This window comes from Gopherus evgoodei, chromosome 15 (assembly GCF_007399415.2).
Source record: "Gopherus evgoodei ecotype Sinaloan lineage chromosome 15, rGopEvg1_v1.p, whole genome shotgun sequence".
NCBI classification, from domain to species: Eukaryota; Metazoa; Chordata; order Testudines; family Testudinidae; genus Gopherus; species Gopherus evgoodei.
The window spans coordinates 14,842,943-14,867,850 of record NC_044336.1 but is presented as its reverse complement, the minus strand read 5'-3'; the positions used below and the strand labels follow the sequence as shown (position 1 = coordinate 14,867,850).

The 24,908-nt window shown below is 45.1% G+C and overlaps 1 protein-coding gene across 10 annotated transcripts in view; it reads left to right on the top strand.

Annotated features, from left to right (window-relative positions):
* Positions 1 to 24,908, top strand: part of TMEM94 (transmembrane protein 94) — a 97,287-nt gene that overhangs the window by 62,178 nt on the left and 10,201 nt on the right. For all 10 annotated transcript variants that reach the window (XM_030534300.1, XM_030534299.1, XM_030534303.1 and 7 more), the window contains 16 exons: positions 1,351 to 1,407; positions 3,337 to 3,441; positions 4,062 to 4,226; positions 4,892 to 5,101; positions 7,903 to 8,218; positions 9,245 to 9,418; positions 13,067 to 13,169; positions 15,004 to 15,221; positions 16,290 to 16,471; positions 16,755 to 16,893; positions 18,176 to 18,291; positions 19,634 to 19,733; positions 20,970 to 21,078; positions 23,108 to 23,297; positions 24,138 to 24,215; positions 24,807 to 24,892. In XM_030534300.1, the coding sequence (XP_030390160.1) occupies positions 1,351 to 1,407; positions 3,337 to 3,441; positions 4,062 to 4,226; positions 4,892 to 5,101; positions 7,903 to 8,218; positions 9,245 to 9,418; positions 13,067 to 13,169; positions 15,004 to 15,221; positions 16,290 to 16,471; positions 16,755 to 16,893; positions 18,176 to 18,291; positions 19,634 to 19,733; positions 20,970 to 21,078; positions 23,108 to 23,297; positions 24,138 to 24,215; positions 24,807 to 24,892 (2,348 nt within the window). The remainder of the gene's footprint in view (positions 1 to 1,350; positions 1,408 to 3,336; positions 3,442 to 4,061; positions 4,227 to 4,891; positions 5,102 to 7,902; positions 8,219 to 9,244; positions 9,419 to 13,066; positions 13,170 to 15,003; positions 15,222 to 16,289; positions 16,472 to 16,754; positions 16,894 to 18,175; positions 18,292 to 19,633; positions 19,734 to 20,969; positions 21,079 to 23,107; positions 23,298 to 24,137; positions 24,216 to 24,806; positions 24,893 to 24,908) is intronic.

The window sequence follows — 24,908 nt, the reverse complement described above, 5'->3', positions numbered from 1 at the left end:
TTGTTCCCAAATACAGAACAGAAATATTTATTAAACACTTCTTCTTTATCTTCATTATTGACAACAATTCTACCATTCCCATTGTCATGGTTCCTTTTGTTCTTGATATGCTTAACTCAAAAAACCTCCCAAATCCTCTTCCTTGTTGTCTGTAACTTTGTTGGCTATAGATTTCTTCCTGTGTCCTTTTCATTTCCTTATCAACTTTCTACATTTTCTAGCTTCTAAGTTTTATTCATTGCTATCAGTTTCCTCTTTTTTCCATCTGTTATGTATTGCTTTTATTTTTTATTGTTGCTTTCACTTCTCTTCTAAGTCAGGCTGGTTTTCTAACCCGTGTACCTTTGTTTCTTGATTGTAGCCTTTTGGGTATTTATTAAAATGTTCTCAAACACTTCCCAGTGATCACTCACATTTCTCTATGTAAATTTTCTCCCAGCTGTTTGGCTCATGTGTGTTTTTTAAGTTTGTGAAATTGGCCCAGGTGGAAGTATTACTGATGGGGACTTTATTCTATTTACACTTGCAACCACTATTTTTTTTAGTTTTGTGAGTTGTTCCTCTTTCTGTCAAGATGAGAATTTCCCCCTCATTGGATGCAAGACATTGAGTTGTGAAATCATCATCTATGATTTTTCCCTCACCTTCCAAGCTCTGCATGATTCTACCCCGCCTACATCTCTGATTTCACTTCCTATCCTATAGCCCCTTTCATTCTGCCTCCTTCCTCTGTGTCCCTGGTGTTACAGCTGCTCACCTTTGAAATCCCTTCTTAAAGCTCCCTGCTTTCACCTAGTCCAGATCAGTTCAAGCACTGCCTCCTTTTGCCTCAAAATATCAGCCTAAGAAAGAGCTGCCTCCTGGTGCATCTAACTGGTCTAATCTGTCTCTTTAGGCTGTAAGCTATTGAGGGCAAGGACCATGTATTCATCCATGTCCTGTACAGCACCAAGCATGGTGTTTATGCTTAACAGATAAATAATAACATGGACCACTGGAGACAGGTTACTGGATTTGATGGACCATTGGTCTCTTCTGGTATGGCAGTAGAGAATAGGGCCCATGCCTTCATCTCCCAGAAGAAACACTATTCAGAGAGGTTCTCTGATTCTCCACTTGTAAGGTAACTCCCTTCTCTTCATGTGCCAATATATATTTATGCCTGTATCTATAATTTTCACTCCATGCATCTGGAGAAGTGGGTTTTTTACCCACGAAGCCTATGCCCAAATAAATCTGTTAGTCTTTAAGGTGCAACCATACTCCTTGTTGTTTTTATTCAGAGAGGGACACTTCTCATGTACCATTTCTGAGCACACTGATAGTAACTAGTCTCTTCTCTTTCTACAGCTGGCTAAGTTTTCAGAGGACACACTCAGCAGCTACACAGAGATGGTATCTTCTCAGGTACTGTTGTTACTATTTTTTTTTTTACCAGTCTTCCGTTCTCTTTCTACTTCACTGCGAGCTCAATAAGATCCTTCCCTTTCTTCCTCTGTGATTTCCTGCTAGTCCCTAAACCTTCCCTGCTAGTGACAGAGACCTGCTGGCATTCTTTATTTGCTGCTTTATTTTGCTCTGCTTGCAGATTGGATGTCTTTCCCACATACCTTCTCATGTAGAAATTGCTCTACTGGGCAGGGTTGAGCTAAATGTGACAGGTGGTCCAGCTTGTACTCTTCAGGTTACCATGGATTAGAATTTTGCTGAGATTTTGAAACCAAGCTTTTCTGTCTTGGAGAAAGCTTCTGTTTCAAGCCGTGGTTGCTGTTGCTCCACAGGTTGAATAGCTGGTCAAAAAATACCGATACATAGCAGGAGGCTGGGACAGAATTTAGCTTATCTTAAAAAACAAACAAAACCCTGATCTAATCAAAACTAGTGAACAAGGAGATGAGAAGTAGCAGCAAGACTGGAGCCCCGTCAAAGGTGAAATATGAAGAGAGGAGAGTGGGTCATTTGGGATGAAAGCCTGATCCTGCTTCACCAGGTTCTTAATAAACTCATGAACGTTACTAACACTTCCCCAACCAGAGCAAGCAAACTTTCAAAGGAACTGTCTGGATCCAGCCCCTCTGCAAATTATATCACCCAGATCAAACAGAAGGATACTGTTTTACCTAATCTTGCGTTAGGATTTCCATTTCCGTGGAGAAGCAGAGGGATTCCCAAGGCTAATTAGAAAATCCCAGATGTCACCAGGCTCAGACTCTCCCCTTGCCACTGCTAGCCCCCACTCATATCACTCTCTCTGAACATTTTCTTACCTTCCTATGCCAGTTCATCCTTCAGCTGAACTGTGCAATTCAGTGCTTGAGCAGTTAAAAAGTAGTGACTTGAGGTCATCTCCCTGGTTGCATGGATCTGTTCCCTTTTTCTGCTTCTGTGCGAAGACCTTGGCTGTAAGAAAGTGTCTAGATTAAACATGGTCTTTTGTTTTTGTTTTAAATTGTTCTGCATTTCTGACTACAGCTGTGGTGAGATTTAATCTGTCTAAGTTTGTACATGGCCCCTATGAACATAGTATCTGAGCACTGGGGAAGTTCAAGCACGGGAGAAGTGATGCAAAGTAGTAGCAATCCAGAAATGCATATAAAGCTTGCAGCTCATAATCAAAATGCAGACCCAGTTCAGCTGGGAACAAGAAACACACAGCTCTGAGGCTGGGACTGGATCCCAGATTTACATTGATGAGCCCATATGTGTTAGCCTTCTGTCATCCAGCCTCTGTTTGGGATAGTGCTTCTGTGGGAGACTAAGGTTGTCTGTGACAGCAGCACATTTAGTTTGTAGTATTTTCCCTCATGCAAACCTTCCTTCAGTTGTTCATAGATTTGATTTTTAGTTAAATTGGATGGGAAAGTAATGGTTCTAGCAGGAGATAGAACGCAGACTCTTGACTCCCTGGGCTACCTTGAGTAAGTCATTGCACCTCAGTTGTCCCATCTGGAAATGAGTTTAATAGGCATGTGGTGGGGCACTGAAATCCTTTCATCCAAGGATCTGAGTATATTGTTTAGGCAGCACCAAGTTAACTGAGGTGAAACCCCTTCAAAATTCTCACCTGTGTTTTCTGGAAAGACTGTGATGGCCCCACCAGAGTCCCTGTTCAAAGAACATACTTGCTGTTTGCATTCAGCAGGGGGAGTGCCCTTGCCCTCAAAAACCTCAACCTACTCACACTTAAAGTCCTGTCCCCCTGGCAATGGATTGTTTCACAGGGTCTCTTTGACTCAAACCTATAAGCATGTTTGTTAACTTCACACACCCCTCCTCCCCCTTCCTCACCCAGGCTCTCCCCAGCGAATTGTCACCTGTGGTCTGCTTCTCTGACAGGAAATGATACGTTGTATCTGGAGCCACTTTCTGTGTGTTTTAAAAGGCAAGTCTCCAACACTCAGCTTCACCTCCAGCTTACTTCACAGCCTGGGATCCGTCACTGTGAGTATCACTAAGTTATCACAAGGAAGACACCTAAAAGGGACACCTTGCCCTCTTCAATCACTGTGAAAATCCACTAAGAAACAGTGCTGTAGGTGCTCCATTCACAGCATTCTGAGTAAAGATCTTGTGGGGTTTCTAGTCTTCTGGGTTTGCAGTGGCTTTATAACCTCTATTTCAAAGTGCTTTGAGGACATTCAATGTGGTCTGGTAGCTTAAGCCCCGGCCATACTCTGGTTCTATTCCTAGCTCTGCCAATGACATTTAAAAAAAAATCTCTTGATCTCCCTGGGCCTTGGTGTACCAGTCTGTACTGTACCTATTTTACTTGCCTCCTGCTCATGGATTTCATGCTTAGTTTTAATAGGTCCTAAAATGAAACCTGCATTAAGTTACCATTAATCCAGATGGAACCAAGTTGTGCTCAGCACACCGGGGCGTGCTTTCAGAATGCACTCTCAAGGCAGGAGGTTGCTTAACAAGGAACTTTTGTCCAACTTTGTATCTGAAAACCCACCCGAGCCTTCTGCTGTTTGTTTCTGTGACTATATATTTTAAACATTAACTCACTGGGTGTTTGTATTTTGGGGGGTGTTGCGGGATGTCTTGGGGTGTTTTAGGTGCTTTGCTGTGTAGACAAGCAGGGGATTCTATCCTGGCCAAATCCCAGTCCAGAGACTGTTCTGTTCTTCAGTGGGAAGGTGGAAGCCTCTCACGATAGCCATGAAGACCTGATGGATGAACTCTCCACGCGCTCCTTCTGCCACCCAGAGATGGATGAGGAGGTGAGGGATAGGTCATCATCGAAGTGATGCTTTGCTTTCAGCCTGGCGTGGTTGGTAGCCTTAGCACTACCTGCCAGGCAGCTTGATTCAGGGCTTGGCTACACTCGAAACTCCAAAGTGCTGCTGTGGGAGCGCTCCCGCGGCAGCGCTTTGAAGTACGAGTGTGGTCACTGCGCCAGCGCTGGGAGAGAGGTCTCCCAGCACTGCAGGTCCTCCACCTCCCCCAGGGGATTAGCCTACAGCACTGGGAGCCGCACTCCCAGTGCTGGGCACTGTTTACACTGGCGCTTTACAGCACTGTAACTTGCTGCGCTCAGGGGGGTGTTTTTTCACACCCCTGAGTGAGAAAGTTGCAGCGCTGTAAAGCACCAGTGTAGCCAAGGCCTCAGTTCATGATCTAGCAGGGCTTGCAGTGGCGTAGAAAATCAGGTGCTGCGCTCCTGGAGGAGAGGGTCGTTGCTTGAATGATTTAAGGAATGGTGAAGACCAGCTCCTCCAAAAAGCATCCCGTCCAGCTCTCTTCAGTAGAAGCCAGAGGCTGCCCCACCACCGCTACCCAAATCTATCCCAGGGTAGAACAGGCCTGGCATCATGCAAATCAGTAGTGCAGATTTTCTGTTCCATCCCGTAAGTGCTTTATCACTTCACCTCCTTGCTCTCTCTAGCCCCATGAGAGGGATGCTCTGCTTTCTGGTCCCATGATGGATATGGTCCACATTGGCAATGAACAGGAGAGGAATGACTGGTCTAGTGACACTCCGAAATCTTCTGACGTCCATGTCCACAGAAAGCCAAACAGTAGAAGCAAGCATCCATCGGGGTCCAATGTGAGCTTCAGCAAAGACACGGAGGGTGGTGAGGAGGAGGCAACCCAGGTAAGGTATGCAAAAGTGGATGCAGTAGCCTCTCACTGAGCTGTAGGACAGGCTGCATCAGGTGGAGAAAGAACCCTGCCCCTGCCGGTTTGAGTTAGAGGATGGTGAAATCCTAGCAGATTTGTATGAGTTAAGTAAGGAAAGGAGCAGCTGAATCTCAATTTACTCTGTGCCTTTTGCTGGCCTTGTGGATGGGAAGATGGCCCTCCTGCATATAATGTTATTTCAGCTGGAGTGCTTGGCAGAAACACTCTACACAAGTTACAGCCAGCACTGTAATCCTATTAGCTCCCACACCTTTGGATTTCTCCTCTTTCTGTGGGGTAAGGGAGCTGTTCATTTAAAGGGGCCCTCTTCAAGTTCTGCGGATTTAGTTAGTAGTACTGATGGCTGGAGAGGAGAGAACAGGTTGTGAGGAGCCTCCTCTTCAGCATCCCAGTGATTCTAGCTCTCTGCTAGACTAGCTGCTGGTTTGGGTCAGATCTCTGGCACACATGCCTGTGTGGTACTTGAGAACAGCCATGCTGAGTCCAACCAGCTAGCCCAGTATCTTCCAATAGTGGCTGGTGCCAGGTGCTTCAGAGGGAATGAACAGAACAGGGCAATTGATCAAGTGATCCATCCCGTCATCCAGTCCCAACTTCTAGCAGTCAGAGGCTTAGGGACACCCAGAGTATGGGGTTGCATACCCTAATAGCCATTGATGGACCTGCCCTCCATGAACTTATCTACTTTGTTTTTTAACCCAATTATACGTTTGCCTTTGCAACATCACCTGGCAACAAGTTCCACAGGCTGACTGTGTGTTTGTATGAAGAAGTATTTCCTTATATTTGTGTTAAACCTGCCACCTATTAATTTCATTGAGTCGACTCCTGGTTTGTGTGTTATGTGAAGGGATAAATAACACTTCTCTATTCACTTTCTCTGCATCGTTCATGATTCAGACTAATATTCTTGGTCTGCATCCCAGAGAACTGATCAAATGATGAAGACGGTTTTTTAAACACATAGTTCAAATTTGATTTGTTACCGCTTTTCATTATTCATGAATATTTGATCACCAAGCAGTCAAGAAGTATACATAAATACTGAAACTGACAAAGATTCTATTAGGCATTAGTCATTATTTCATAGTCTTCTATGAAAAATATTAGTTACTCAATCAGGGACCAGAATCTAAACCATGTAACAGGTGACCAGTTTTGACCTTGAATACCAAATACCAGTAATAGATACTTTACCTGTAGCATGCCAAGTGTTCATTTGTGGTAGATGTAAAATAATTCCACATATAGGGCCTATGTGCTATGATGATACAAATTAATAATAAATATGTTCACAAAACCAGCACTAGATTGTGAATAATTCATGAAGTCAAAAACAAAGAAACCCAAGGCCAAATTAACCCAAGTTTCGTTTTCATTAAATACTAATTGACTGGTAATACTGGCCACTCATATGTACTGATTGTGCTCTGTAATTCTGAATTTACATCACTGTAGCTCCGTGGATTTCAGTGGCGTTACTTCTGACCTACCCCAGTGTAAGCAAGGGGAGAGATGGGCGTAGTATCTTCTAGTGCAGGGGTAGGCAACCTATGGCATGGGTGCTGAAGATGGCACGCAAGCTAATTTTTCACTGGCAGTCGCACTACCCAGGTCTTGGCCACCGGTCTGGGGAGCTCTGCATTTTTATTTAATATTGAATGAAGCTTCTTAAACATTTAAAAATCTTATTTACTTTACATACAAAATAGTTTAGTTCTATATTATAGACTTATAGAAAGAGACCTTCTGAAAACGTTAAAATGTATTACTGGCACGCGAAACCTTAAATTAGAGTGAATAAATGAAGACTCGGCACACCACTTCTGAAAGGTTACCGACCCCTGTTCTAGTGACAAATTATGACCCTAAGGGTATGTCTACATTGCAATAAAAGATTCACCCCGGCCCGTGTCACCTGACTGGTAATGGGCTTGGTGCTTAAGCAGGGCTCACAAAGATGTGCTTTTTGCTGGGGCAAATGTCTGTCTAGTGTTGCCTGATTCAGTTGCTGAATTGTAAGGGGAAGCAATCAGGGAAGAATCTCACTTCATTCCCCTTGCACATCCTTCAGCATGGGCTGCATGTCCTTTTTCAGAGAAGAAAAGCATTCTGTTTACTGAAGGCCCTTTTCTCCTGGGAAGGGTTGGTTCTTTTAAAGACAGAACTAAAGGAGGCACCTGTTGCTAGTGTCTATGATGAGGACTCTCACATATATTCTTGTGCATTTATGGGATTTTACACACCACCTTCTTCTCAGGAGACTTCATCCCCATTCCTCAAACTTCTGTCATCTTAAGATCAATCCTATAGTTCTTTCCCTGGTTATCTTTGAGTTTGTTCATACTCCCACTTATGGCAGTGGTAAAACTCCCACAGATTTCAGTATGGGAAGGATCAGGAATTTACTATTTGTTTTTCTAATTGTGCTACTAGGAAGTAGTTTAATCTCCTCGGAAGTGCCCCCAGGCCCTTTACAGTAGTCACTCCATCACATACTCATTCATTTTCCTCCTTTAGAATTTGGACCATTTAAAAAACACTGTTTTTACTCTTCTGGAGAAGCTCAGACTGTGGAACTAAGGAAGCTGCTATTTTTGATAAGTGGAGGAAACAAGGGCCTGTTAATCTTCCCTGTTATATCTGGGACTCTCTCTTCTGCTAAGGGATACTAAACTTGGGATGGGAATTGGAGTCTCTCTAACAACTACGTTCCATTATAACTAACCAGGATTTTCTTGCATGCCTTATCAGGCTTGCGGTGACAGTGAGGGACTGGCCTGTGAGGCTGAAGACTTTGTGTGTGACTACCACCTCAAAATGCTCAGCCTGTCCCAGGACCAGCAGAACCCCTCCTGTATCCAGTTTGACGACTCCAACTGGCAGATGCACCTAACCTCCCTGAAGCCTCTGGGCTTGAATGTGCTGCTCAATCTCTGCAATGCCAGTGTGACAGAGCACCTATGCCGTTTCTCTGACCACCTCTGCAACATTGCCCTCCAGGAAACCCACAGTACCGTGCTGCCTGTCCATGTGCCCTGGGGGCTCTGTGAGTTTGCCAGGCTAATAGGTAAGGAAGAACCAAACAAGGAGACAGCTGAGAAATGGGAGCAAGCTTTGAAAGAAGTCTTACTGAGCCAGCTGAATACTGGGAGAGTACCAGAATGGTACCCTTTTGTTAGTTGGAAGGCTGGAATGCAGATCTGACTGTGGTCTTCTCTCTTTGGGTTAATGCTCAGAGGTGTGACATCAGATTTGTTGCCAGTGTCATTGGCGAGTTTACCACTGATAGATTGAGACACTATGCTACAGTCATTGAGTGACATTCATGGCTATGAGTTTTTCCAGCCAACACAGGCTAAATTTTATAAAGTTCTAGTTCAAATCCTTCAGTGTTATAGACAGCAGCAGTGCTGATGAAGAAGCTTTTTGCCCCACAGTGGATCAAGAATGACCAACAAGAATGGACGAATTGCTTTTCTGGTATCTTTGTCAGTGTTATTGTTTAGGCGTATGTGTATTACAGAGAAACTGGTAATAGTTAGCCGTAAATAATATGTAGCACTTCACATCTTCAGTACTTCATAATCCGCATCCCGCCCTTGTGAGGTAGGTAAGTATCAATGCCCCCATTTAAGAGTGAGGCACAGGAAAGTTAAGTGACTTGTCCAAGGTCATGTAAGGAATCAGTGGCAGAGCCAGGATTAACATTTCAGTGTTTGTGACCTCTTGTCCCATGTTTGTTCTTCTGGATTGCTCTGCTTCTCTTAAACGAATCAGGAGTGCTAAGGACTCCACTAATAATATCATCTGGCTCTTGTATAGCACATCTCATCAGTAGATCTCAAAGCATTTATGTGTATGCACATAGTGAGAACGCAGGCAAGTCAGCTAGGTAAGCCTAACCTCTGTCGCCTGGCTGTTAGCACACACTGGGACTACAGAATGTCACTGGCTTGGTTTCTGGTGGATGCTGCTGCTGGCAAGGTATCAGAATGACTGCAGCCAGCGGGCGGGGCGGAGCAGCAAAGTGAGATCTCCTCCATTTTGCTTTGGGTTGTGTTTAATCTTTCTCCCCTTTACGTTCATGTTTCAGGTTTCACACCCGGAGCCAAAGAGCTTTTCAAGCAGGAGAATCACTTGGCTCTGTACCGCCTTCCGACTGACGAGATGGTGAAGGAGACAGTACTGGGAAAACTCTCTTCCATCACCAAGCGGAGACCGCCTTTGAGTCACATGATCAGCCTTTTTGTTAAGGACACCACCACCAGTAAGGCTGCCTCCCTTCTCTCAGGTGGAGGTGTTGGATATAGTGAAGGAGGGAAATGGAGTCTTTTGCAAGTCTCAAAAACAATCTAGGAATTGCCAGAGTAGAACAGACCAAGGCTCCCTCTAGACTGATATCCTGTGTCTGCCTCTAGCCAATACCAACTGCTAAAGAGGAAGCTGTAAATTTCTTGGTAATGCACCTCACTGTGCAGTGCTATAACATGTTGGGAGAAATTTCTTCCTGACCCCAGTGTGTGACCAGCTCTTGCCCAGAAGCATGAGGCTTGTGAATAACCTTTGTAATTTGATTCTGGCTAATGTTATATCAAATGTATTAATGACCTTGTGTGTCTGTGTCCTGGAAAAGCAGAACAAGAAGAGTTTCTTGATTTTGTCTATGCACAGACTTTGTTGTCCCAGCGAAATAAATACTGTATGGAGTTGAAAGTCCCTGGGAGTAAACCATACCCTTCTGTCCAGCAGTTAATCTCACACCTTGACCTGGGAAGATTTTTTTTTTTTTAATATCTATTCCAGTTGCTGCTATCTTGTCTTTCTAGGAAAGGCTTTGAAATGTGTTGTTCAGAGGTGATTGCTGGGATTATCAATATGGGGAACCACTTTTAATCTTGCATCATTCTAACTTCATTTCCTAATTTTGAAAAGTTTTTTTCCCTAGAGGGTTCAGAGGGGTGTGTGTGTGTGTGTGACCATGATAATGCTGTCTGGAGTGAACTGTAAGAAGAATTTTAACAGGATAATTAACCATTGGAATAATTTACTTAAAGATGTGGTTGGTTGATCATCATTTGAAGCCTTTAAATCAAGATTGTGTGGCTGTCTAAAATTATGCTCTAGGTCAACCAGAAGTTATGAGATTGGTGCAGGAATTATTGGGTGAAATTCTCTGGATTGTGTTATGCAGGGGGTCAAACCAGATCATAATGGCCTTTTTTGGCTTTAAAAATCTTGTATGGATTCAAAGATTCATTCCACCATAACGAGACCTCCGTAAGGAAACCAAATGTGGAGAGGTAGTAAATTCTGTACCCTTAGCAGAAATGGTACATAATCCATCTCTAGATTCTCTTGTCTCGTTTAGTGAAATATGTCCCTGTTAAGGATTCTCATGCTCTTGGAGTGAAATGACCCAATGGCCTGTACTGCTTCCATCTTCCCTTGTTGTAGTTAAAATCTTAATTTTCCATAGTCTTATTTTGATTAATGCACCAGTGCTGGAGGTTGGGGTTACTGTTAGGAAGAGTTTTAACACAAGCCCATATCCAGTGCAAAAAGTGATCTGGCTCACTTGAGCAGACTCGCTCTGCTCAGTTAGCCTCTATCTTTAGCCCTACAAGAAAACAGCTTGATTTAGTATTGACCACAGACAGCCACCGGGTGCACTTCCTCTCCCACCCCTAATGCCAGGTGGGAGCAGGGATTTCACCCAGCTTACTGCCAGGAGCCTAGTGAGGAGTCTCATGCTTTGTCAATCAGCGTAATTTGGCAGGGCATACATGTAAATAGTGAACAGTCACAGTGTTTAATACCCATCCTTAGCCATTTCTAAATGATCCCACCGCTCGTTAGCTAATAGTTATGTTCCCAGGTCAGGTTGTTAATTTACCTAGAGTTATAGCCTAGGGGTTTTCTGGTTGTTTCCTTGTGACATGAGGCATCTGATCTGTATGTCTTTGTAGATTCTTTTTCTGGTCCCTGGAGTGGTTTGTGAGAGGCATAGGCCGTGAGTGTTATATGGATGTTGGTTTGTGGCTCAGGTGCAGATTTTAGGGCAAAAGCCAGAGTGAACAATGGTCCCTGTTTTAGCAGAATCCCATTTCTGTTACTAACCTTGTGATTTACTAATCTCAGCTGGGAGGAAGTTTAGCTCACGGTCCCATCAGTGACATTGAAATCAATGCCACCCCAACACAGATTGGAGTGGTACATGCACTGTGTCACTGGCATTAATTTCTACAGAGTGACAGTGGGGTGGGCTGTGCAAGGTGCTGTTGATGCTGAACAGAAACTGTGTGGGATGGAAAGCAGAAATGTAGCTGCTTGTGTGCATCTGTGTATTCGCCCACCAGCTCCTCCTCTGTATACAAGGCATGGACTTTGCAGAGTCAGCTGGCATCTCCTGCCCCTTTGTTCACAGCAGAGGCTATCTGACCATACATCCACTATGGGAGGATATAAGGTTTTTACAGTAAAATTAACCCAAGCCTGACATAAGCTGTCCATTGTGTTCCTCTAACAAGTCCCCTCTTTCACATTCTGCTTCTATTGCATTCAGATGTTTGTTATGCTGATAAGCTCAGCCTGTGGTGTCTATTTTTAGTACAAAGCAGAGAGCTGGTATGTTTTGGAAAATCCTCAAGTATTCATGAAGGTCCCCGCCTGATTTGCATGAGCGGATATTCTTGGCTCTTGACCTCGTTGACTAGCATGAATGTCGGCACTCGGCAGCAATGCCTGCAAGAGTCTTTGGACTCATTTTTTGGAAGTGATTTTTTTTTCTTTAGATCAGCTTTGAAGCCATTGGGGGCAGTCACAGAGCAGCTGGAGGAGGGAATCAAATTAACCTTGACAGTGAAAGCTGTGTGCATGTAATGTTAATGTTTCTACATGAGCTAATGAGAGAGAGGAACTCTGGAGGAAAGGCAGCCCCTCCATCCTTGACTTTTGATCTACCTACCATGCCCTGGTCTTATACCAGATAAGTGAAAATCACATGATGATCTGACACTCTGGAACACCCAGGCGCAGCTGGATGAGTTACAGGTTATTGTTCAGCCTTAAAGTATCCTAGAATTGGAAAAGATGGAAAGACCTAAAAGATCATGGACACTAAGAAATCTTGGCTCCTCGTCTGGTCAGTGCAAGGGGTTCCCCTCAACAGTACTTATTTTAGAGCTTTCGTCCAGCCTCCTTTTAAATGCCCCAGGCAATGACCCTTAATCACCCAAATTCTTCTGTGGAATAGTGCTGACAATAATAATACCTCCGCTCTTATCCAGTGCTTTTCATCAGTAGATCTCAAAGCTCTTTACAAAGGAGGTCAGTGTCATCTGAGCCACAGGGAGGTGAAGTGACTTGCCAGGCCAGTGGATAGAACCCAGGTCTCCTGTGTCCCAGTCTTGTGCCCTTAACTTCTAGTCCATGCTGCCTCCAATCTAATAGGCTCCAGTCTATTAACAGGTTTTCACTGTTAAATTATCGCCTGCCATTCAGCTCAAATTTCTCTTTACTTAGTTTCATCTCATGGCTCCATTACTCCTGGTTATACCCTGATTTGGAGGAGTACGGGATACAGAAGCAACCTGGTCCTCACTTTTCTGGAGGAGAAAGATCATTGCAGTGCAAGGGGAGAGGTACTGGAACTGGCTACCAGGTCCACAATTTATCACTAGCTCAGCTAACTTATAGCCAGGCAAAGAGCAACCAAACCTGCATCATCTCCTCTTGAACAGTCTCTGTTCAGTGGCTGACACACTCTTGACATGGCCAGTGGGGATGTATTGAGTAGATCAGGATGTTCTGTCTTATTGTGGGATAATCTGTAGTTTTTAACTGTCAAATGAGCCATTGGAATTAAATCCTTTGGTTGGGAATGTACAGATGAGACACCTGTCTGTTTTTCCCCTAGGCACTGAGCAGATGCTTTCTCACGGGACAGCTGACATCATTCTTGAGGCCTGCACAGACTTTTGGGATGGTGCTGATATCTACCCCCTCTCCGGCTCTGACAGGTGGGTGGCCTTACCTCATTGGCATACAGGAGTTGCTGGTTTAAAAATAATTACTGGAGATAATTTAGGTTTATAATAAGGATCCAACATAACAATACTTTATAAGCCATTTATAAATGATAAATAGTTGTTATAAGCATGTTATAAATGTGAGTTGTCTATAGTTGGTTATAAGCACATCGTTAAAAGGGGTTACATGATTATATGCAATCTATTGACCTGTTCTACTCTTAACAATTTATCAGCCATTTATTAAAACATTTGTTCATAATTTATAAACTCTTTCTAAATTGTTTGTAAATGGAACCTTACTGTAAAGTGTGCCCAAGAATTCTAAGCAAGTTCAGTGATGGAGGCAATACGATTTTGTTTGGTTATCTCTGGGAAGTCCCATATCTGCATACAAGGGGTGGTACATTCCAGCTATTAGTGGTATCTTGCTGGGGTGTATTTGGTGCTCCTCATGTCATTATTGTCACTTTTTGTCATTTGACAGATCAGTCCTGATTTGTTTTGTTGGCCTGCATTACATTGTGCTAGTGTGTCTGGCTATCTTCAGGCATTAAGACCTGTTACTTTTTTGAATATTTATTTTACAAGGCATTGATTAAAAACTCTGTGAGTAGTTCTGGCCCAGCCTAATGTTACCGCTGCCAATTCAAAACAAATGTGGAATTTTAAGCTACTCCAATGATTGTGTGTTGACAGTGTGCCTTTAAATGCATCTATTTGGAACTGCACCACCGGTGTACTGTGATGGGTGAGGGGCTCTTTGTTCAACGTGCAGTGGCTTTGTGTTGCTGCACCATGCAAATCTATATAACATTGTCATGGTTCAGTGCTAGCTGCACCTCTCATTCCTTCCTTTCTCTCTGAGTGCACTCCCTCCAGTTCTTAGGCCTTGAGCCTTTGCCTTCCTGGGTAGAATCGTGTGATGCTACAGCATCCTGTATGGGTGTGTGCCAACCATGTTTGCTCAGCAGGTCCAACTGCATTCAGCTCTCTGCCGTTCTTTCCTTCGGGAGCTGTGACCAGTGACAAATAGTGTGACCCAAACCAGTCTTCTTAAAACGATGTATTGCTTAATCTTAACAGTGGGAGCACAGCGTAACATGAAAAATGGATTTTTAAAACAATAAATTGTCTGTATGCATATCTGTCTGAGCTAAAGGCCTGTCTTACCTCAGATCCCTCTGACCTCTGAGTTCACATTTACTTAGAAGCCCTGTCTCTCCCTTGAGAAGTGTGAGTCTTTAAATCCTCATGAGTCCTCTGATCTCCCTGCGCCCCTGACAGGGGCTGTGATCTGTCTGGGGAAACCTGTTTAGTGAGGTCTGCATCACAGCCAGTGGCTCGAGCATTGTCCACACATTGTTTGATGATGTGTTATCTGGCCTATTGCCCTCTCCCTACTCACAAGTAAACAGCCTTGTTGGTGAATTAATCCCAAGTACTCATGGAAAGGACCCGCTGGCAATAATCAGACAGCAACATAATGCATCTAATGTTCATAAATTATCACAGGCAGCTCCAATTCCATCACAAATATGCTACATTAGTTTGTCTGTTCACCCACTCTGTGGGTGCATCGCTGCCTCTTACAGGATGCTCAGATCTCCCTCTAGTGGCAGTAGCTCAAAGGATACAAATTCTATTTAGGAATGGTCTCTTTACACCAGTCTCTGATCAATGTTAGAAACAAACTTATAGGGAGCGGTCCAGGAAACTTGTATTGGTGGATTCCTCCAGCCCTGAGCTCCCAGGGGTTATACTGGTGTCAGAATGGCAGCATGCCTTTGATAACTTTTGCTATTATCTTGTGTCTTCCATGTAGGAAGAAAGTGTTGGATTTCTACCAACGAGCATGTCTCTCAGGCTATTGCTCTGCTTTTGCCTACAAGCCAATGCACTGTGTCTTGTCCTCCCAGCTCAATGGCAAGTGCATAGAACTGGTGCAGGTCCCTGGACAGAGTGCCATCTTCACATCCTGTGACCTTCCAGGGACTACACCCATCAAACAGAGCAGCAGAAGGAACAGCTGGAGCTCTGATGGTATGTGTCTCTCCTCCTCTTGTGGGATGTATTGCTGAGCTGGGTCTCCCAATTCCCAATCAGTCTGGAGCTGTAGCAGCTTTGCTCTCCAAAGCAGTAGTTGGAAATTGAGATCTAAGCATTCCCTTAAAAGGAAATAATTACTTATGCTGCTGGCAAGTGTATTTCTATCATAAAGTTACCTAAATTTGTAAGATAATAGTTACACTTGAAGGTGGTCTAATTTATTAAAGCAGGGGCCTGAGACTCAGGACTCTCTAAGTTCTGTTCCTGGCTTTGCATCTGTGCAATCTTACTCAAGTTACTTACTCTTGGTTTTTCAAAGGAGTCAGGAACTGCCTAATTCCCTTTGATTCATTTGGAAAATTGCGGTGCTAACCCCTATGTGCCTCAGTTCCCCATTCTGTAAAATGAGGTAACACGGTTTCACGTGGGAGTTGGGAGGCATAATTAGCAATTATACAGTGTTTCATTGTACAATTTCTCGTGCTACACCAGGATCCTTTATTGCATACTGCATCAAGGTCATGCTAATCACACCCTGATCTGGTGAAGGAATCCTGTCAGTCTAAATCCTTAACAGGTCATTCTGGAGCCACTGCAGCATCCCTAGAGAGAATGTGTTTGATCCAATTACATGGGATCAACTCCCCTTCAGTTTCATGGCTGTCAGCTTCCTTTAGACTTGCTGTGTTGTTTAAGCACCGTATGATGTACTTAAAATCCATATGTGTACATCATGCAGCACATATATTGTGCCTTTCCCACCTCTTTCTTGTAACTGACTAGCATCCTTTATTTTATTTTCTTCCTTCTCATGCTGTGTGTGTTTTTGCACTGTGTTCTTGGCTGCATGTTGGGGTATTTAAAACTCCTTTTGTGACTGTGTACATTTGGGGAAATGGGTGTCTTTTTCCACCTGTTCATCTGTACATGTGTGTCTGCATGTTTCTGTGCATATGGGTGCCTGTCTCCATATGGTCATGTCTCGTTATCTGTGTCCATATGTGCACGCACGTGTGGGTGTTTGTGTCTCAATGTGATTGCGTGTTGTTTGCATGCCTGAAGAAGGGATCGGGGAAGTGATGGAGAAGGAGGATTGTATCCAGGCTCTGAGTGGTCAGATCTTCATGGGAATGGTCTCGTCCCAGTACCAGGCCCGACTTGACATCGTCCGCCTCATTGATGGGCTGGTCAGTGCCTGCATTCGTTTTGTCTACTTTTCCCTGGAAGATGAGCTCAAGAGCAAGGTAGGCTAATTAGATATCATTAACTTTGGCTTGAACAGAGACTGGGAATGGCTGAGTCATTACTCTACTTGAATCTGTTTCCTTATGGTAACTATCCTTACACCTCATGTCAACTGTCTGTAATTGACCATCTCGATTATCACTACAAAAGTTTTTTTCCTGCTGCTAACAGGTCATCTGAATTAATTAGCCTCTTATGCTGGTCAGGGGGCATCTGTATGTATTGACCCCAAAGCACTGGTCCCTGCATCAGCTCTGTAAAATCTTGTGTGCTCTCCCTCAGGTCTTTGCTGAGAAGATGGGTCTTGAGACCGGCTGGAACTGCCACATATCCTTAACACCCAATGGAGATGTGCCCGGGTCAGAGATTCCTCCCTCCAGTCCCAGCCATGCAGGTTCTTTGCATGATGACCTGAATCAGGGTGAGAGAACTTCCCTCTGGGAAAGGTGGTTGTATGATTCAGAGGCGGGATGTGTCTGCCTGTACCTAACGAATGTGGTGTATGGTAAGCAAGATAGGATGCTCTGGTTAGGGTTTACTAACTGGCAGTGGAGTTCAGCTGTGACTCAGTGGCTTCTCACCACAGCTGCCAGTTAGGGGATGTGACTAGGTGGCTCCCATTGAAGGATGAAACCAGGAATCTGGTAAGGATGACCTGTCCAGTTTATCCCTTCAGCATATGTATATAACATAGTGAAATCTGCACTAATAACCCTGAAGAAAATAGTCTGCTGCAGTCTTAGGAAGCCACTCAAATGTTCCGCACTGTTTCCAAGACAGTCCTGTTTAACCTGTACTTAACATACTAAAACCAGTCCTAACTTGTTAGAACTGTGAGCCCAAACCTGAATGTGTATGACTTGCGTGTGTGAGTACCATGCATTCATGGTAATTCTGCCACTCACGTGGCCGTTTAGGAATCTAACTGCTGATTTGTGCGCACACTTACTGCAGTTCCATGCACAATCATGGGAGCTGGGTGCGCACACACTTTTGTGCGCATAGCTATCATGATTGTGTATGCAATAGCCTACGGTGGAGTTGTTCATTTGCAGTTCCAATTTTTGCTACCTTGATGTAGTTGTTGAAGGAATGTTTGAGGCCACGTTAGCTGACTCAGACTTGCACTATGGGGCTAAAATAGCAATGAAGGTGTTCCTACTTGGACTGGAGATTGGGCTTCGGAACCCGATGAGGGGCTGGGCCTCCAAGCCAGAGCAGGAATGGCTACACTGCTATTTTTAGCCTCATAGTGCAAGCTCGAGTCACTTGACCTGGGCTCTGAGACTCAATGCCACAGGGTTTGGTTTTTTTTGCAATGTTGGACTTATCCTGTGGGTCTGTCTCTGGACTGCAAGTTGCTCTTCTTCCTCACTTTAGGTGTGTTTTCTCCAGTCTCTCCCCAGAAGACAGTGTGAGCAGGGAGAAAGGCAGCAGAGCCAGAAGAGCTATCATGTATCAAAAGATTAGAGACTAGGCTCATGCATCTGCCTCTGAGCAGATTAGTCATTTAAAAATCTTATTTTAAGAGACAGTTGAGTGGGATCTGACTGCAACTAACCTAGAAAATCAGGGCCTATGTTTCCAGGCTTCCACAGTTCCACGTGAAGGTGCTGTGTGTGTTGCGGGGGCACATGGCTGGAAATGGTGCAGTGTAGACGGGGCTGTGCTTATTTTTACCACTGTCTTTCTCTCTGCTTCAGTCTCTCGAGATGATGTGGAGGGCCTGCTGCTGATGGAAGAGGAAGGGCACTTGGATCTCATCAGCTTTCAGCCAACAGACAGCGATATCCCCAGCTTCTTGGAGGACTGCAACAGGGTGAGTGTATCTTTCGTTCTCCACGCCACACTGACTCTCTGGTTAAGAGCAACACCTCGGTGCTTTCCAGGAGCACCACCCTCATGTAAGCCTTTTAATTGGTTCGTGTTGTGTCTCTTGATTCTTTCCAGCTTGACATCAAGGACCCGCACAATCCCCAGCACTAAGTAGTTCAGTTTTGCCCCTTTGCAAGCTCTCCTTCCTTCTTCCCATGAGAAGGTTTAAGAGTGCTTGGTGATTAAGGAGTTGAGATGATCATATACAGAAGTGCCCAGGAGGACGTGAGGAGAAACGAGGCTTCTCTCTTTCCATCTGGATTCCCTACCCTTCCTCCTCCAAGTGCATATGTGTGTGTGTAGGGGGGGGAGGTCTGTGCTGGCAGAAAACACTTCTCCCCTCCCCCGATCTTGGGCTGCAGCAGGCTTTGTCAGAGCAGATCAATGACTGGGAAATGCTACTCTTCTGCAGCAACAGGCCTGATGGCTCACATAAGTCTGGGAGATAGCACGTAGCTTCTACTGGCCTCACAGAGACACAAATTTAAAACCACTCCAGTAGGCGGCTCTTTAGAAAAAGAAAACTTCTCTCTTAAATTTCAGCTGGGTTGCAGATGAAATGCCTCTCCCTTCTGCTCACACCTGCCCTCCCCCCGTCTCCCCCCCACACACACTAGGAGACAGCAGAGAGTCCCAAAAAGCCTGGCCTTCAGACAGGCAAAAACTCACTGTATCCCCTTCCTCCCCCTGGAGCTATTCCCCTTCATTCCTTTTTTCATGTTCATTTCTCCCTCCCGCTCCATCAAACAACCTCTCTCTCTCTCGCTCATCCCTGACCAGTCTCTCCCCCTTGTGGGGCAGCGCTTGTGCAGAGTGGTCTCTTTTGCCCAGGAAGGCTAGCTGCAGCAGCCGGGCTAGTCTGACATCCCCTCTTGATTCAGTTGGTTGTCCTGGGCTGGTGTTCCAGGTTGAATTGAAGGATTCAATCTCTTCCTAATGCAGTGTCTGAACTAGTGTTCTGGCTGGATGGTCAAGCACTAGTTAAATCCCTGTTCACTGTTGGGTCATGCTGCATCTGCAAAGGGCAAATAGTTAATCATGGGGGAGAGCATGGGCCAATGGTATGTGAATTGCAAAGTAATGCTTCAGCAGGAGCCTTGTTTTACACTCTCTTAGGAAAGCCAAGCTCTCTCTACAGTGGACAGCAACTTAGGCCCAATCCTGCAAACACAGGAATCTCGCCCCACAGAGATTTGAGTGCAGGAGTGGGGGGGCTGTAATGACTACCTTGGTATTAATTTACAATTTTCTCCTGCCACCTTAATCTCTTTCTTCTTTCCCTACAGGCCAAACTTCCTCGAGGGATCCACCAGGTCAGACCTCACCTGCAAAACATTGACAATGTGCCTTTGCTGGTGCCCCTCTTTACGGATTGCACCTCAGAGAGTAAGTGACTGCTGGGCTGTGCCTGTCTCACATATCAGCTGCCAAACATCTTTTCCAGATAGTTGCTGTGGGTCATGAGAGCATGGAGGGGTGGGGAGACCCTGCAGCAAACTGGGAGGGGGATTCTGAGTGGATGAGCCTCCATAGCAATCTTATGTGCTGAGAGCCTGATCCTGTTCCCTTCTGAAATCAATGGGAGTTTTACCATTAACTTGCTATAGTGAGCACAACCCCTAAGAAACTCCCCCTGCTGTTAGCTTTAATAGAGTTACAGAAATGAGCATCTACAACATTGCTGCTCATTACTTAATAATAAGTGTTAGTAACCTGCAGAGAAATTTGGAGGCTTTGATCTCCGCTTGCAGTGATCATTTGCTTACCTGGATCAGAAATCACTTCCTAGAAGTCATTTCCTACTATGGCAGTGGTATTAGCGGACTACCTGACTGCCATGAGCTTTCTGCATGACTTTGTTTATATCACTTCCCCTCTCAGTGCCTTAGTTCCTTCATCTGTAAAATGGTGATAATGCTCCTTGTGAATGTGGGTAAAGTGACTCAGTCTTGCATGATTTAAGGGGGAAATCCTTATTTTAAATTATTTCCCAGACATTTTTTAAAAAGGCCTTTGTGCTCTGCAGCCAAGTCCATGTTAATTGCAAGCTCAAGGGACAGTGCCCCACGCAGAGGAGCAAAGGTTCAAATGGCTCTGGATCAAAATTCCACCCCTTCCCTCCATGGGCAGGTGCATAGGGTACCAGGAGAGCAGTTATTTCTTTCCAAAGGCGTAGACTGAGCTAGGACTGGATTGCATACACGTGTCCTGAAGTGGCAAGAACATTTAGTGAAGTGAGAGGATGATTTTTGCCTTCCCTTTATCGGAGGCTAGATCATAAAGCTTTCTGGTGGGGGAACACAGTGTGGGAAGAAGAGGGGTCTGTTCTTGATGTTGGTTTATAATGCACTGGGGAATTCCTAGTAAATGTGAAGGACAATATCTTTTAACCTCGGATCATATATTTTTAAGGTCAGAAAGCTGATGGGCTTAGCCTTTGTTATCTGAAGGACTCAGTTCCAAAGAGCAGTCTTGAGGTGTGTTGATCTGGTAACCTTTAACAGGTTTAACTGTTTGTCTCCAGAAACGAAATCAGAGTGAGAGGAGATTTAAATGCTGCTGTGCTAGTGTTTGTATATGCTACGGTAAGGCATTAAATCTCCCTTTGTCATTCTCTCCCAGCCATGTGTGAGATGATCAAGATCATGCAGGAGTATGGAGAGGTGACCTGCTGTCTGGGGAGCTCTGCCAACCTGCGGAACAGCTGCCTCTTCCTGCAGAGTGACATCAGGTGGGAAAGCCAGGTTTGGACTCCTCAGACTGGCTGGTTGCTGCATGTGTGAGGAAATAGTGGTTTGCACTGCTCACAGTTGGCATATTTCTTTAGCACCAGCCTTTTTTTTTCCTTCTATGAGAGGTTTTTGAAACCACCTATCTTTGGGTTGGGTGATTGCTTATGTCGCCTGGCAATGATACTAATCAATTTAGTAGTGTAGCTTAGTTTGTGGGAATAAATTATTCGGAAGGGGAGTTGAACCCACCGTTTTAAAGGTATGTGTGGAAAGCACCTGATCTGCACTATGCAAGTCAGGCTTGTCTGTGCAAATTTCCATACTTGTGCACTTGGGAGATGTATGCTTACTTTTGCACATGGGTTTTACAAAGAACTGGGTGGCTTTCTGTGTAAATGCTGCAAACATAGATGCATGTGCTCAGCTATGTGTCTGCATATAAATGTTCTATCTAAATCAAGGCCAGATTTCCGTGTGTTCCAGAGGATATGCACATGTTAAGTATTTGTTAGAGATCAAAGGGATACTTTTTAAAAAGAGCCTAAGGACTTAGGAGCAACCTTTTTTTAAAAACTACAAATACAGGGTCAAATTGATTACAACTGTTTGAAAAATAATAACGTACTGTCACAAAGTTCCTCTTCTACCTTAGTGGGTCCTGTGCTTATTGGCAGATTTGCTCACCTCAGTGATCTCCCCCACAGTCTGGATCAACTCCTCCTGTGTCTGATCAGGAGTTGGGAGGTTTGGGGGGAACTCGGGCTCGCCCTCTACTCTGGGTTCCAGCCCAGGGCCCTATGGATTTGCAGCTGTCTATAGTGCCTCAACAGCTATGTGACAGCTACACCTCCCTGGGCTACTTCCCCAAGGCCTCCTCCAAATACCTTCTTTATCCTCACCACAGGACCTTCCTCCTGGTGTCTGATAACGCTTGTACTTCTTAATCCTCCAGCAGCACACCCTCTCACTCTCTGCTCCTTGTGTCTCTTGCTCCCAGCTCCTCACAGGCACTTCCTCTCCTCTGGCTCCTCCCTATCTGACTGGAGAGAGCTCCTTTAAAAACCCAGGTGCCCTGATTAGCCTGCCTTAATTGGCTGCAGGTGTTCTAATCAGCCTGTCTGCCTTAATTGGTTCTAGCTAGTTCCTGACTACTCTAGTGCAGACCCTGCTCTGGTCACTTAGGGAACAGAAAACTACTCACCCAGTGACCAATATATTTGCCCTACCAGACTGGCTTGGGTCTGTCACAGTACCTTGTTTTTATATCAATTTTCTTGCCTCACCAATTCCTTATATGCACATGCCATGATGTCTCCTAGGTAAAATTACAACATTTTATCTACTCCTTTGTTTTGGTAAACTTGTTAAACCTGTGAGAGGCGTTTTTGGCAGTAATGTATTGGTATTACTACCTGTCTGCTTTGCCCAGATCATGTTGGACATTTATAGTATCAAAGATCATTTCAAGGAGTACATTGTGCATCACTTGCACATTTTGCAGCCCATTGCATTACCAATGAATAGATGGGTATTACTTCTTGCACTGTTGAATAAAAGATTGACCAAAGATTCCTAGAGCGTCAGGCTTAGTGTGTTAGACTGCATTTGTCATTGGCTGAGCTGCCTCTCATCATAATGAGTCAGATCAATTGTAGACTGAGGCCAAGATGTTTCAGAGGTGATGAGTGATCTTGGATCATCACATGAGACATCATCAAAGAGCCTGATTTTCAGAAAGTGCTGGACACCCATCTCTTACAAACCTGGGCCCTCGGATTGGGCCCCCAGAAATGAGGCACCCAAAATCCTTAGTCACTTCTGAAAATCTTGGTGTTAATTGAAAGCTGGTGGGATTTGCTCCTAAATCCATTGGGCACTTTCAAAACTCTCACAGGGAGCCATAGGTGATGTATCTACAACATGTGTAATGTGTGAATATACATGTTATGTACTTGATCTTTAGTATGCATATGGTTTTCTCCACATGCGGTGGTGCCTTGCCTTACCATTGCACTGTTGTCTGTGCAGCATAGCATTGGATCCACTCTATCCATCCCGCTGCTCCTGGGAGACTTTTGGCTATGCCACAAGCACTAACATGACACAAGTCTCAGATGACCTTACGCCCCTGCAGCTCTCAGGCCAGCTCAACAGCTTGCCCTGCTCCTTATCCTTCCACCAGGAAGAGAGCATCAGTATCATCCGACTTATAGAACAGGTGAGTCTGCTGCATTCCCCCTTTGGTTCACCAACAGTCTGTCTATCCATCCAAAACCGCAGGCTGACTGTACAGATCTCCAGTCCTAATAATCCTACCTGTCTGTCACAAAGAGCAAAGCAGGAGTTTTATGTGGCCATTTTAGCAGTGGTGAGGCCTCCCATTCAGCTTCTTTGGCCCCTTTGTGAACTACATCCATTGCACTCTCTGCTGATACCCAGCTGCCCTTTGCATGGCCAGCATTGAGTAGATATTATTCTATCTGACTTCTCCCTTTCCAGTGAAGCATGTCAGACATAAGAGAGCCAGGCAGTCAGCATGAGAATGTCTCAGTAAATAGTCTTGTGTCTATGGTGAGACCTCGAAGTGAGTTCTCTGACAGGTGTAAAAGTTTTGCTACTCAAAGATGCAGCAGGACAATGGGAGGAGGGAGTGCGTTGTGGCACCAGGATCCTGACTTTAGTAAAATGGGTAAGAAATGTGCCTATGGAGGTCTCCGGGCAGAAAAGCCTTTACTGCAAAGTTAGCATTAAACCTAGAAAGGCAAAGATGTTTGGAGAGGTTCAGCTCCGGGCTTAATTCTGCACCTACACCCCTACCATCGTCTACAGCTGGGCTGGAGACCCTCTCCCTTGCCCCACACCAAGTTTAACTCCTCTCCTCTCCCACTCTCCCCATATGGGCCAGAGACTCTGCTTCAACCACCCAAAATGTTTCCTGCGAGGTCCAGGTCATCGCTGTGTGGATGTTCCATGCAAAGTGGGTATAAACTACCCTTTGGCTCCTAGCAGCAGGTACCCTCCAAGTGATTGCCCTGTGGGGGCTTGTGCTTCCTTGCAGGCGAGGCATGCAACATACGGGATCCGCAAGTGTTTCCTCTTCTTGTTGCAGTGCCAGCTGACTCTGGTGGTCATTCAGGTGAGCCCCCCACCCTTGCGGGGCGTAGGGGAGGAAAGCTGGAGGTATGTGAGGATGTAGCCCAATTGGGATGGGTCAGCCCTGGAAGGGGGTGGGGTTTGGCATTCTCCAGGGTTTATACAACTCTTATGGTTGGGATCCTGTGTATCCAGTACACTTTTTTCAGTTACACCCATTGCTGATTGAACGTAATCCTATTAATGAACACTCTTTGATGGAGGGCAGTTACTATGCTATCCATGATCAGACTCTGGTTGCCTCCTGGCCTAGACTGCCCTTCTGCTTAGGCAGGGTTTTAACTAGCCTCCTTCAGGGAATGTTCTTTGGCACCCTCTTGCCATGGGTTGTAGCCTGGGGATTTGGGTAGGCACTGCTGTTCCCGGAGAAGGCCATCTCTAGCCTCTGCCACCAAGCAGTCCAGAGCAGCAGGCAGGGCTTTGCAGCGCATCTCCAAAGCAATCCAGATTCTCTAGTAGCCAGCCTGTCCCTGCGCCTACTGGGGTGGGGCACAGGGAGAAGCAGGTGAGGGTGTGGTTGCTCTCCCAGTCCTGTTGCTGATCATGCCTTTCTATGTGGGGGTTCTTTGTTCAGTTCCTGTCCTGCCTGGTGCAGCTGCCACCCATTCTGAGCACCACGGACATCTTATGGCTCTCCTGTTTCTGTTACCCACTGCTAAGGTGAGTGAGTTGAGGG